Genomic DNA, 14,204 nt, shown 5'->3' with positions numbered 1-14,204 from the left:
GCATATTCTTACAAAAGACATTGCATATCAAAGGGGTTACAGCAGCCAAGAAAATAATACTAAGACAGTTAGAAGTAGCTTTTTCTTGAACTGCCTATTTTGCTTTATTTATTCTGTCATTGTTATGCGTGTATCATACATTATTCATAAAATAATCCAACCGTCAGTAATTACCAAGTTACATCACAAACTTAAAAAGTGCAATTGTCTGGATTATCCTGAAAACAAATATTGCAATATTTAACAAATGAGTTCTAAGTTGACACAAAATTTCTTACGTTAGCCAGCCATTCTCTCCTGTCTTGGAATTGAACAAAATGCGTAATATTTCCCAATGTACTTCAGACTTTATTCAACTAGTCTTTTGCCTCTTGGAGTTGTGTCTTTTTCCCATTTATATCACATTTCTATTCTAGCTGTAATGATTAAGAGGAAACAAGAAGTAGCATTCAACTTGGGTGCCAAATCTTCAGTAATCTTAATGGTCTCAGTGGCAGCTCAGGCACAGTAATTCAGTAGCTTCCTTCCCACAATGTTAAGCATTCCTACATGCTTGCCTCGTATGAAAGTCTTATGCTCTTGGTGCAATACTTTTTTGTGTGTGTTAATTTCTTTTTCTACCTGATCTTTTAAAAAAAACACTGTTAAAGTTGCTGAAATACTTTGTTATACTGGGGACAGAGTAGGGCAGCCAAAGTCAAGTGTCATCCCGTTACATTTTGCATAAACAGACAAGTTCAGCAAGAACACTGGACAAAAGTACTTGGCATTTTTCATAGATAATAAATTAATTTCATTGGGAAAATGGTAGCATGCCTCTCTTCTTTTTAGCGCCTTTCTAAAACTGCACAATGAGCAGCTGATTCTCAAATAGTTGTGCCCATGTAGGAGATTCCTAGAAATATTTCTGCTGTGTAGGGGGTCTGTATGCAAGAGGCTTAACCTTGACTTAACATGTAGGTGCCTCATCATGTAGAAAGTTACAGGTAAGACCCAAAAGGTCAGTTAAAGTACAGCTTGCCTCTTAGGGAAAGTGAGCTATTTCAGAGAAATCTTCAGAGAAAGCTCCAGCTGTGTGCACAGTTCCATGGCTTGCCCACTGTTGTTCCTCTGAATCACAGTAGAGTTATGAACACCTAGTTGTCTACTGCTGATATATACCATAAGTTTGATCTTTGTCTTTGGTTGGCAACTATATTTGCTCAGGCATGATCTTGCAGAAAAGTAGAATGGGTAGTTTATTAGCTACTGCAAGTGTTTTCATTTCATCCATTTTTTTATATTTAAAAATGATCTAATCCCATGTATCTCCATTTTTCAGTTTCTAAAATGAAACAGATATATAACAATCATTTTTGAAATTCAGGATATTTAAATAAGATGCAGTAGACAATTATGTATACTTGCTTGCTAACCTCTTTGTCTGAGGATGTTTGTCCTATTGTTAAATAGATAATTTTGACACCTGGTTAATGAAGAGGTTGGGGAGCTGGAGAATGAGTTACAGTAACAGATGAGCCCTTTTATTGTGAATATAATTTGTGATATTTAAAATCTAGGCTGGTATCTGGAAGCCCCAATAGTAATTAGCAGGCATTTCATATAGCCAGTAGACTATGTAAATTATTTTAAAAGGTTTTCAGTGTTCTTATTTTAAATCATTTGAGATGTAAAATAAGAATTTAAAAAGAAAACCTTGGAGATCTGCTCCATATTGAATAAAACCCAACTTGCCTTTTCCTCATAGGCAGATTCCCCGCTCCAGTGCCGATCAGTGCTGTTAATGACCTCATCAACCCAGTGCACACTGGGACGACTCAGTGGTGATTGCAGGGCAGTAAATTCAGGGACCTTTAAGAGAAAAGAGGTAAGACAGTCTAAAGGTTCTCTGAAGTGCCTGCTAATTACATTTGGGCATCCAGTAACTCTTAGGTAGTGTTTGGGAAGCATTTAATTATAATGCAATTCAGAAATTAAGTAGCAACTTGATCTTGCTTTTATGCAAATCTCCAAAGGAGAAAATGAGTGAAAACAAATATAAAACTTGTGTTAATGTACAACAATGTGTAGTTACCTTTCAGTTCCTTAGAAAGCGGTCATATTATAAGACCTGCTTGGTACCATGTAGATTGGGCATCTAACAGTTGTTTGGAAAAGCATCTCATGAATCCTCAACAAAGTTTATCCCCCCAAAAAACACTTTTATTGTTGTACACAATTTATTTATTTGTTTGTTTAAAAAAGATACACACACTTCTGATATTTGGCTACTTCCATGCTTTTCAGCAGAAACTGTCAGTAAATCTGTTATCTGTGTTAGTTAGAGGTCAAATACTTGCATCCTGTTCCAGCTACAAAGTAGTCTAAGCCACTCATGGAAGTCAGATTGGAGCATCACTGTGATCTGACTCTGTTACTACAGCCAAGAAATGAGGCCCCAAATAAATTTCTATTTCTGAATGGATTCAGAATTCTCATTGACAGGTTTTTTTGCTGTTAACATTACTTAGTACCTTTATGCCACAATATGATTTATTCAGATAAGCATATAAATGAAATGGACACCCCAGCTTCCAAAGGTCCATGTACTTCACTATTTGCAAAAAACAGATCAAAGGAAAAGGAAGGTGTTGTACCCAGTCCAGTATTCTTTTCTAATTTGTATCTACTGCAAATATAAAGGTCCATATACTTTGAAATATTTTCATATCTGTCATGATTTATTTTATCTTAATTGTTTTTTTAAGACCTGACCAGAAGTTTTGTGAACATATAAAAGATGAGAAAAGTGAAGATTTTCAAAAGCGGTACATCCTTAAAAGAGAGAACTCTAGTCTAGACAAAGATGAAAACCAGGTAAATGCTGAACTCAAATAGTTGTCTTTGACTACACACTTGTATTGTGTCGTGGAAATTGGCAATTAATAACTTATTTAATTTAGATGCGATTACGATTAAAAGATGACAGAAGAAGCAAATCTATAGAAGAACGAGAAGAAGAGTACCAGAGAGCTAGAGAACGAATATTTGCACAAGATGTAGGTATTAAATCACAAGGGATGTTCATAGCATCTTTTGACTATATGTGGCAACAGTGAACCTTGAATGTATACTTTGGTTTGTAATATTTGAAAATTGAAATCACTTCGATATGCACTGGATAAGATAATAAAAATGCTGTGATAGCGCTAATGTTCAACAATGCACTGAGAGAGCATTTAGGTGGTGGGGAAAGCATCAAGTGTCTTGCTAGTTTTCTTTACCTCTAGACCTTCGGACAAGGAAGATTTATCCAAAATAAGGAATGGTGGGAAACCTACTGAGGAGTACAAACTGATCAGGCCAAGTGTCATAAGAACATAAGAAGAGCCTGCTGGATCAGGCCAGTGGCCCATCTAGTCCAGCATCCTGTTCTCACAGTGGCCAACCAGGTGCCTGGGGGAAGCCCACAAGCAGGACCCGAGTGCAAGACCACTCTCTCCTCCTGAGGCTTCCGGCAACTGGTTTTCAGAAGCATGCTGCCTCTGACTAGGGTGGCAGAGCACAGCCATCACGGCTAGTAGCCATTGATAGCCCCGTCCTCCATGAATTTGTCTAATCTTCTTTTAAAGCCATCCAAGCTGGTGGCCATTACTGCATCTTGTGGGAGCAAATTCCATAGTTTAACTATGCGCTGAGTAAAGAAGTACTTCCTTTTGTCTGTCCTGAATCTTCCAACATTCAGCTTCTTTGAATGTCCCCGAGTTCTTGTATTATGAGAGAGGGAGAAGAACTTTTCTCTATCCACTTTCTCAATGCCATGCATAATTTTATACACTTCTATCATGTCTCCTCTGACCCGCCTTTTCTCTAAGCTAAAAAGCCCCAAATGCTGCAACCTTTCCTCGTAAGGGAGTCGCTCCATCCCCTTGATCATTCTGGTTGCCCTCTTCTGAACCTTTTCCAACTCTATAATATCCTTTTTGAGATGAGGCGACCAGAACTGTACACAGTATTCCAAATGCGGCCACACCATAGATTTATACAATGGCATTATGATATCGGCTGTTTTATTTTCAATACCTTTCCCAATTATCGCTAGCATGGAATTTGCCTTTTTCACAGCTGCCGCACACTGGGTCGACATTTTCATCGTGCTGTCCACTACAACCCCGAGGTCTCTCTCCTGGTCGGTCACAGCCAGTTCAGACCCCATGAGCATATATGTGAAATTCAGATTTTTTTGCTCCAATATGCATAATTTTACACTTGTTTATATTGAATTGCATTTGCCATTTTTCCGCCCATTCACTCAGTTTGGAGAGGTCTTTTTGGAGCTCTTCGTAATCCCTTTTTGTTTTAACAACCCTGAACAATTTAGTGTCGTCAGCAAACTTGGCCACTTCACTGCTCACTCCTAATTCTAGGTCATTAATGAACAAGTTGAAAAGTACAGGTCCCAATACCGATCCTTGAGGGACTCCACTTTCTACAGCCCTCCATTGGGAGAACTGTCCGTTTATTCCTACTCTCTGCTTTCTGCTTCTTAACCAATCCCTTATCCACAAGAGGACCTCTCCTCTTATTCCATGACTGCTAAGCTTCCTCAGAAGTCTTTGGTGAGGTACCTTGTCAAACGCTTTTTGAAAGTCTAAGTACAATATGTCCACTGGATCACCTCTATCTATATGCTTGTTGACACTCTCAAAGAATTCTAATAGGTTACTGAGACAGGACTTTCCCTTGCAGAAGCCATGCTGGCTCTGCTTCAGCAAGGCTTGTTCTTCTATGTGCTTAGTTAATCTAGCTTTAATAATACTTTCTACCAGTTTCCCAGGGACAGAAGTTAAGCTAACTGGCCTGTAATTTCCGGGATCCCCTCTGGATCCCTTTTTGAATATTGGCGTTAAATTTGTCACTTTCCAGTCCTCAGGCACGGAGGAGGACCCGAGGGACAAGTTACATATTTTAGTTAGCAGATCAGCAATTTCACCTTTGAGTTCTTTGAGAACTCTCGGGTGGATGCCATCCGGGCCCGGTGATTTGTCAGTTTTTATATTGTCCATTAAGCCTAGAACTTCCTCTCTCGTTACCACTATTTGTCTCAGTTCCTCAGAATCTCTTCCTGCAAATGTTAATTCAGGTTCAGGGATCTGCCCTATATCTTCCACTGTGAAGACAGATGCAAAGAATTCATTTAGCTTCTCTGCAATCTTCTTATCGTTCTTTAGTACTCCTTCGACTCCCTTATCATCCAAGGGTCCAGTTGCCTCCCTAGATGGTCTCCTGCTTTGAATGTATTTATAGAATTTTTTGTTGTTGGTTTTTATGCTCTTAGCAATGTGCTCCTCAAATTCTTTTTTAGCATCCCTTATTGTCTTCTTGCATTTTTTTTGCCAGAGCTTGTGTCCTATTTTATTTTCTTCATTTGGACAAGACTTCCATTTTCTGAAGGAAGACTTTTTGCCTCTAAGAGCTTCCTTGACTTTGCTCGTTAACCATGCTGGCATCTTCTTGGCCCTGGCGGTAACTTTTCTGATCTGCGGTATGCACTCCAGTTGAGCTTCTAATATAGTGTTTTTAAACAACTTCCAAGCATTTTCGAGTGATGTGACCCTCTGGACTTTGTTTTTCAGCTTTCTTTTTACCAATCCCCTCATTTTTGTGAAGTTTCCTCTCTTGAAGTCAAAAGTGACCATGTTGGATTTTCTTGGCAATTGGCCATTTACATGTATGTTTAATTTAATAGCACTGCTCCCAATCGATTCAACAACACTTACATCTCGCACCAGGTCCCGGTCCCCACTGAAGATTAAGTCCAGGGTTGCCGTCCCTCTGGTCGGTTCCATGATCAACTGGTCTAGGGCATAGTTATTTAGAATATCTAGAAATTTTGCTTCTTTGTCATGACTGGAACACATATGGGGCCAGTCTATGTCTGGGTAGTTGAAGTCACCCATTACTACCACATTTCCTAGTTTGGATGCTTCCTCAATTTCATATCTCATCTCAAGGTCTCCCTGAGCATTTTGATCAGGGGGACGATAGATCATTCCCAGAATTAAATCCCTCCTGGGGCATGTTATCACCACCCACAATGATACTGTGGAGGAGTCTGCCTCTTTTGGGGTTTCGAGCTTGCTGGATTCAATGCCTTCTTTCACGTATAGAGCGACTCCGCCACCAGTTCATCCTTCCCTGTCCTTCCGATATAGTTTATATCCAGGGATAACTGTATCCCACTGGTTTCCTCCATTCCACCAGGTCTCCGTTATGCTCACTATATCAATGCTCTCCTCTAAGACCAAGCACTCCAGTTCTCCCATCTTGGTTCAGAGGCTCCTAGCATTGGCGTATAGGCACTTGTAAGCAGTGTCTCTCTTCAAGTGTCTTTGGCACTTGTGGTTTGGCCTGTGGTAATTTTGCCCTTCTGAATTGATATCCTGTGCCCCTGCTCTCACAATGCCTACTTCTAGGCCTACCCCTTTTAAAATTTCATCATTTCTTTGGTCTTTATCCTCTTCTGAGGACTCTTTAAATTCTGATTATATTAAGACTTACTGTCCAATTTCTGTTCTTCCTAATAAGGCTGTATCCAAATTAATTCCTTAAACATCCTAAAGTTTTCACATTTTTGTAAGAAGCTTGCAATAGAGATGTGAAGGAATGGGACCAACGTTTTATAAGATTTGAAGCATGTGTTCACTTTTTACTTAATAACTTGCAAACATTTATAAGGTTACAGGAGCATGGGACAGCAGGCATGTTCCAGTGTTTCAAACTTAGCAGTGGATATAACTTGCATTCATTTTTATCAAGGTAGCCCTGGCCTCTCACCCTCTCCTTAGGACCGTGGTCTATTAACTCCTTCCCTTATGGAGTGAGTAAAGGTGTCTAGACTCTCTTCATTATCCATAAATCATGTCACCATTTTTAAAATGAGTTCAGGCATCCTCACTTTCATGTGGTGATCCTATAGTAGTTTGAATCTTTTGTATCATGGTAACTTAATGCTACGGTTTGTTTATCTTTGAAGAACAGTAGCTAGCAGCTGGGTGAGAAGAGATGATCCCCGTGTTAATGGTTGGCTAACATGGTTGTTTGTTTGTTTGTTTGTTTGTTGCATTGTATACTGCCCCATAGCCGAAGCTCTCTGGGTGGTTTACAACAATTAAAAACATTAAAAACAAATATGCAAATTTAAAAACACATTTTTAAAAAGCAATTTAAAAACACGTGCTAAAATGCCTGGGAGAAGAGGAAAGTCTTGACCTGCCACCAAAAAGATGACAGTGTTGGTGCCAGGCGCACCTGTTTGACTTCATTCTTTGAAGTCAGCGTTAGAGGGAATAGATAACAATACACAGGCTTGTCTGTACAACTTGTTACTTGCTTTGGGTGAAACTTGTACTAGGATCAGGGCTGAAAAGCACTGAGACAGGGAATGTAGGGGTGCCTTTTTTTTCCTTGTTCTTCCTGTCTGTACATGAATGTAAGACGCTCCTTGAAAATGTTTACAGGGGAAGATAATGCAGTGTGGAAAGCAAGCTGAGCATCTTGTTTCTTTGAAGCTTGTTTTGTTTTCCATTTGCTCTTTCCTTGTTCCTTTGGAGCTTGGCAAGTGTCTGGGGTGGAGTGGTCAAATTATGGTTAAGCAAGGCTTTTGGGTTTGGACATAATGCCAAACTATAGTGAAAACAAGCCATAGTTTGTAAGTGGACAACAAGCCATGGCTTCACATTGTGGTTTGTTGGCATAAAACAAACCATGCTTAGTCTGCTGTTCTTATGTTCAGAAAAACCATAATTGGGCTAAGCAAACCATGGCTTAGCATTATGTGTGAACTAGGCCAGTGTGTGACATTATGGGTTACTATAAATTTGCTACTAACGTGTAAACAGTCATTGGGTTGTATGGCTTATTTATCGCAGGTGGCTAGAGGACATTAACAGTGTGTGTAAGTTATCTGATGCAAATATACAAATAGTTAGCAACTGTGATTTTTATTCTACACTGTTTCTCCCTCAGTCGCTGTGTTCCCAAGAGAATTACATTATTGACAAAAGGTAAGAGAAATCTGTATTTAAACAAGTTCTTATTTGCTTTTCCCAGTAAAATATTAAACTGCTATTTTATTGAACATGCCAACAGAATCCAAGAGGAAGAACCCAATAGTACCCAGCAAAGGCGACAGATATTTAGGTATTGAATAAATTGTTTTTAAAAATTAAAAAATCCCAAAGCGTTCTGCATGTATTTCATTTTTTCTTTTCCTTGAGTTTGCAAACAGTACCTGTATTTTTACAAGCTAATTTGGTGAATTACAGAGTCAATAAGGATGCTTCAGGGAGGTCGGCTAATAGCCTTCAAAGCAGTACAGACAATGAGCTAAAGTATTCTGAACCCCGTCCATGGAGCAGCACCGACTCAGACAGCTCCCTTCGCAATTTGAAGCCAGCTGTGACCAAAGCCAGCAGCTTCAGCGGAATCTCTGTTCTGACAAGGGGTGATAGCACTGGAAGCAGCAAAAGCACAGGCAGGCTATCTAAGACAGGTATGAGTGAAAAACAAACTGCTAACGTGTATATATGTCAAATATGTAAGCAAAAGGTATACTTCCTCTTGCAAAAAGTGCCTCCCCTCCTTTTCAGTGATTATTTTGAAGTGGGTTTCTTCGTCTCAGTTGTAATAACTTTTAGCTACAAAATAAGTCTGTAGCATGCCGATTGGGAATCTGCAGCCTTCCAGGTGTTATTGAACGACAACTCCTATAGTCTCTAACCATTGGCCATTGCTTGCTGGGGCTGATGAAATTTGGGAGTCCAGCAACATCTCTGGAGGACCACGGGTTCTCACCATTCTTGTTTTAATGGATAAAAACACAAGCAAGGTCCACTGTTATCCCACTGCAGCTGGAATAAAGACAATGGTTACCCCAGTTTGTCACTTGATAGTGTTAAATCATTGGCAAATAAAACATGAGTTTGACCAGTGATCTTCCACATATGGGGAACAACCTGGTCAGGCAAGACATTTGGGTCAGCATTAATCTAGCTGGTCAGAGATACTGCTGAACAGGATTCTGTCCCGGATCAGAAGATAAGCTAGAATTTTGAGTGATAAACTGAGACTTCCAATATACAGTGCCAACTTTGATTGCAGTTCAAGGTCTTGAAGTTTCACCTAGATTACTTCCTATTTTAACATTAGAGGAGGTCTTCCTGACATATTTAGATTGGAAAGTTTTTGTTAAATGACATTGGGGGTTCCTAGACATACTTAGTAATTTGAGGGAGGAGGGAAATTAACTACTAAAGCCAGTTCCTTAAGATATGCTAAGAATTTCTTGGTCTGTTTTCAGAAGATACCTGGACTCTGTGAGCTGAAATACACATTGGATTTCATGTATACCAAGTGCTTTACAGCTCCACATCTTACCATCTTTGAAGCAAATATGTGAGCCGGGTTAGGTTCAGACAGTTGTGAGATGCCTACTATGGTCTTTTATATCTGATGGTTGAGCAGGGATTTGAACTCAGATCTCCCATGCCCAAATCCCAACACAGCTCTCTGTACTTCACCAATATGTCTGTAGCTAGATTTCAGGTGTGGTTTGCCAAGGCAACCTATTTTTGAAAAAAGGGCAAGGAAGATATGTGGTAATTGATGATCTAATGTTGCCTGTTTATTTAAAATATATATTGTGCCAGTGGCAACAATCTAGAAAACACCTTTCCCATCCCCTCTGGCCATATCATCTGCAAAGGCATTATTTGAAAACTGGGGGGAAATGGTACAAAAATTGGCCCTACCCATATCTCCACTAATTCCATTTCTGTATCATCCCAACTATTATTTTACAGAGAAAATATGGCAATTTTGGGATTGAGAGGTAGCAGGTTTCCCTGGAGTGGAGGAGGTGTGTCTTGGATCGATTGTTTCCACCCTCTCACTACAATGACAGGAAGTAGAATCTTTTGGAGGGAGTTACCTGAGTGGGCTGGGCAACCTCTTCTCCAGATTCTCTTGCTGCCAGCTCCACTGCAGGTTATAAGGACATGGTTCTTCTAATCAGAGATTTAAAGAGGCAATTCCGAATCTCCTTGCCTTTTCTCCCTTTCTGTCTCACTTAACTTTAAAAAAGAAAGAAATAGAAGAGAGAGAGAGTGCCCTGGCAGCATGACTTGCTGGCGCTCAGTGGACTCATCTGAGGAGAGTAAGGGGAGTCTGGTTACCCGGGTAGGGGGTTCTGGCTCCTACACACAGGTAGCAAGTTCAGTTGCTTCTAATGGCATTTCACTTACCAACAAAGGCTTACTTTTCACCATATAGAAAATGTTATTATGTTTTTGAAAATGAACAGAATTGTTCGTTAAAATATGTGAGATTTTTCAGTGGGAAGAGCAAATGCTTCTTCGTGTATAAAGCTCCAGGTTCAGTTCTTGGCATCTCAGTTAAAAGTTTACAGAGTTTGACCTAAGACTCTGGTAAGATACTGCCAGTCAGAGTATAGACAGCAACTGGACTAGATGAACCAATGGTCTGACTCTATTAAAGCAGTTCCTTTTTTTTCCCCATCTACATTTAGGCTACATCTACTAGAAGATTCAGCTGCTGCATCAAGTTTTGCTTTGCCTAAGCAAAATATTTTGTATTAAGCATGATTTCAAAGGGTCAGTTTGGTTGACAAAAATGTGAGATATGAGAGGCTCAATCCTGCTAATGTGAACTAAATTCAAAATAAACCTTTTTAAAGATACAGAAGGGGTGCTTGCGATCCTGACCAGCTCAGAGCTGGAAGTTACTTTTCCTGGTTTGTAAAGGTGGGAGCTGTGTTTTTTGCTGGCTAAGGAGATACAAACTTTTTCTTTCTGGAAGTGGAAAGTTCTAAATGATCTTAAATCTGCAGAGGTTCAGCTCCTTCTCAAAACAAAAAGTGCCGGTTTTTAAGACCAGCTTGCTTTGTAATCTTTATTTTTTTTAGCCTCCTGATTTTAGCAAAAGCTGTTGGACTTCTAGCATTCCTTAAACCCATTGGCTTTCTGAGCAGATGGAACCTAAGAGCATGGCAATGAGACACTGTTCGTGGCCTCACTTGATGGAGATTGTTAAAGGTGTGCCTGTGATGTGACTATGGAAGGCAGATGGTCATTCATAGGACTGCTTTCAAGTAATCGTGTTTAAACATTTGTTTACTCCTTTTTGAACCTTTCCTTAAGAATTTCACAGTTAGTCTAATCTCTGCTGTGCAGTTCAACAGCTGTGTGAAATGGTTGATTTTTGTTAAACCTAGCTTTTGCAATCATACTCTTACTCAATAGCCAGAGATCAGATCTGAGTGAACCAATTTGACACTGAATTCAGACATAGCCCAATGTATTGATGATCGGCAAATGATGTATTGTGGGAGGAATAAGGAGGTATATTGGTGATGGAGTTCAGTCTCTTGTGGCCACTCATGGCTTTTGAAGTGTGCTGGATCAATTTCTTCATCTAGACCAGGTGTGTGGGACTTTTAGCCCTCCAGATGTTGCTGAATTCCAACTCCCATAATTCCTGGCCATTGGTCATGCTTGCTGGGGCTGATGAGAACTATAGTTCAGTAACATCTGGAGGACCAAAGGTTCCCTACACCTGACCTAGACTTTCAAGATGCACAGCACATGAGCTCTTTCTTTGAAGAAGACTGCCAGTGTTTGATGTTTAGATTTCACAACAATCATGCTTTCATAGTTTTGAGGCTACAGTACATTCTCTTTGGTGGTTCTCCAAGTCTGGCCCTACCAGTCATTTGCTCAGTGATAGCAGTTGAAATACACTCATTTTTGTTTCCTTTCTGAACATCCTAATGGGCATTCATGCGTGTAAAATAAAGCGTGTAAATGTGATGTGTGTAAAATTTCCTCTTGTTAAAAGAGCACAAAACTGTACATAGGGAAAACAATGTTAAAACTTCCTATTTTAGATAAGAAACTCAGTTACCTTCATCAGGAGAGCACTGATGTCAGCACTGATGGGTGGGCATTTGGTTTTTGCTGGAATTCCTGTGCTACACCAATGTGTGTTAAATTTCCAAAGCAAAAGTGCATACTCGGGAACTCTTCACAGTTAAGGCACAAGTAATCTGTGTTAAGTATTGCCAAATATGCATTCTTACTTAAGAGCATAAGTGCCATGCTGGATCAGATCAAGGTCTTATAATGTTATTGCTGCTTGATTTTTAAATGATGGTTTGAATATAATTTGATAAGTTATGAGTTTAATTTTATCTTGTATGGTTTTAATTCACTTTATGTTGATGGTTTAATTACGTTGCTGGACTTCCAGTTGGGCAAAAGAGCACTATAAAAATTAAAGAAAAAACAGTCTAGCATTCTTTGCAATTATCCTAGAAACTCACAGTCAGTAAGTGATCTTACAGAAATAGGTCAGTGGGGCGCTCCTACATGGATCTAATGCACCAAAACAAAAATTGAGAATATTGTTCCATATTTAACATATTAGCTCACAGAGAGCCATTTCAGATGTAAACTAATGGTCTCATCTAAACCATTAGTCTAAGAAAGAGCATTGGCCTGTGTGCTCTCTCCTTCTCTTTTGTTCTCCCTTCTTTCTCATGCCATAATGAAAGACTTCCAAGGTTTATAAAGCTATAGCTTCCTGGCTTGCCTATGGGACACTGGTTTATTCTCTGAATACAAACCAAGCTATCAAATCATAATCTGGTCCTGGTTTATAGCCTGAGACTTAACAGTGCAATTCTGTGCATACCTACTCAGTAGCAAAAACAAATTTTAAAAGTTAGTATAAGAGTATTTATAAGTTAGTATTTATATCCAATAAAATTCTTCTACTAGTGCAAGGAATTCTGGCGGTGTAATGGAACTTCCTCTCCCTATGCATCCCTCATGCTCCCCCGCATCTCTTCTGGGTTTTCTCCCAATCTGCATGGGGAGATGAGAGAGAGAGATAAGAAGTTCTGGGTCAGAAGTGGAAGTCGTTGTGCCTGCCGAAGCACTCTGTTGGATACTGCCCAAGGACTATAACAGAAATACCAGTAGAAGGAACAGTTACGATACAATAATAAAACAGAATGAAAAGGCTTCACAACCAATAATAAATGAGCACTAATCAGCTTATGAATATCATGATATATACAGTGGATTTGAAGGACAAAAAAAAAGTTTTTTGACACCACAGCTGGTTAACAATAACCAACATAGCCAGTTGCCACAAACATTGTTATGAAGATGAATGCTAAGTGCTAGATGTGTTTGGACTGGATAATGTTCTTCAGTGTAAATAAATATTAATTCAAAGTGGCTCCTTCAGAATAGATCCAGGAGGTATAGTATTCAAGCTTGTCTCTGTCAAAGCACATCCTAAATAAAAGATAAAATTACTTTTATTATTATCTTGCTTATACTGATTGTTTGGGTTTTTTTGGGGGGGGGGAGGGCACAATTTATCACTGTACTAAAGAACGAATTGGCCAAAAAGAGTCCTTTGTTCTGACTTAGAAGGTCAGGATACAAACTGCTTTAATATAGATAGTCAAATGGAAAATAAATTAAACCTAATTAATTCATGGGCGTATCCCATAAAACCATAAATATAAAATACTCTTGGGCAGGGCTGTGGAGTCGGAGTCATGGAGTCGGAGTCAGAAGCAATTTTGGGTGGAGTCGGAGTCGGTAGAAATGTACTGACTCCGACTTCAAAATAAAATTAATATTTTAATATTATTAATACATTAATATACATTTGCCATTTATGAAGGAGTCGGAGTTGGACAGTAGAAAAATAGAGGAGTCGGAGTCAGAGTTGAAGGTTTGACATGTTGACTCCACAGCCCTGCTCTTGGGTATCATTCACAATTCACCTGCAAAGAGAATGTGTATCTCCAGCCACTCTTTGTGTCCTTCTGGAACCATACTTAACATTTTTAACATGTGTATAAAAGCAATTTTATAATTGGCTTTTTAAATTGTTTTTGTGGTTGAGAGTGGTCAGGACACTCTTTCTTTTACTCTGGATACTCAGAAATAAGTCCCAGTGAATTCAGTGGGAATTATTCCCAGGTGAATGGGTATAGGATTGAGCTCAAATAGGTTGCAATTCAAATGTAATGGGAAGCTGTAGTTTACAAACCCTGGAGGTGTTATATTCTGAGTATAGGTATCGCACTTTCTCCAGCAATCCATAAAGGTGTATCCAACTATGTT

General features: G+C 39.3%; 1 protein-coding gene across 11 annotated transcripts in view; it reads left to right on the top strand.

Moving 5' to 3' along the window:
• Positions 1–14,204, top strand: part of R3HDM1 (R3H domain containing 1) — a 149,245-nt gene that overhangs the window by 97,336 nt on the left and 37,705 nt on the right. For all 11 annotated transcript variants that reach the window (XM_061608910.1, XM_061608911.1, XM_061608914.1 and 8 more), the window contains 5 exons: positions 2,748–2,856; positions 2,943–3,038; positions 8,008–8,045; positions 8,131–8,181; positions 8,307–8,533. In XM_061608910.1, the coding sequence (XP_061464894.1) occupies positions 2,748–2,856; positions 2,943–3,038; positions 8,008–8,045; positions 8,131–8,181; positions 8,307–8,533 (521 nt within the window). The remainder of the gene's footprint in view (positions 1–2,747; positions 2,857–2,942; positions 3,039–8,007; positions 8,046–8,130; positions 8,182–8,306; positions 8,534–14,204) is intronic.

This window comes from Rhineura floridana, chromosome 2, assembly GCF_030035675.1.
Source record: "Rhineura floridana isolate rRhiFlo1 chromosome 2, rRhiFlo1.hap2, whole genome shotgun sequence".
NCBI lineage: Eukaryota > Metazoa > Chordata > Lepidosauria > Squamata > Rhineuridae > Rhineura > Rhineura floridana.
This window is presented reverse-complemented; position numbering and strand designations above follow the sequence as displayed.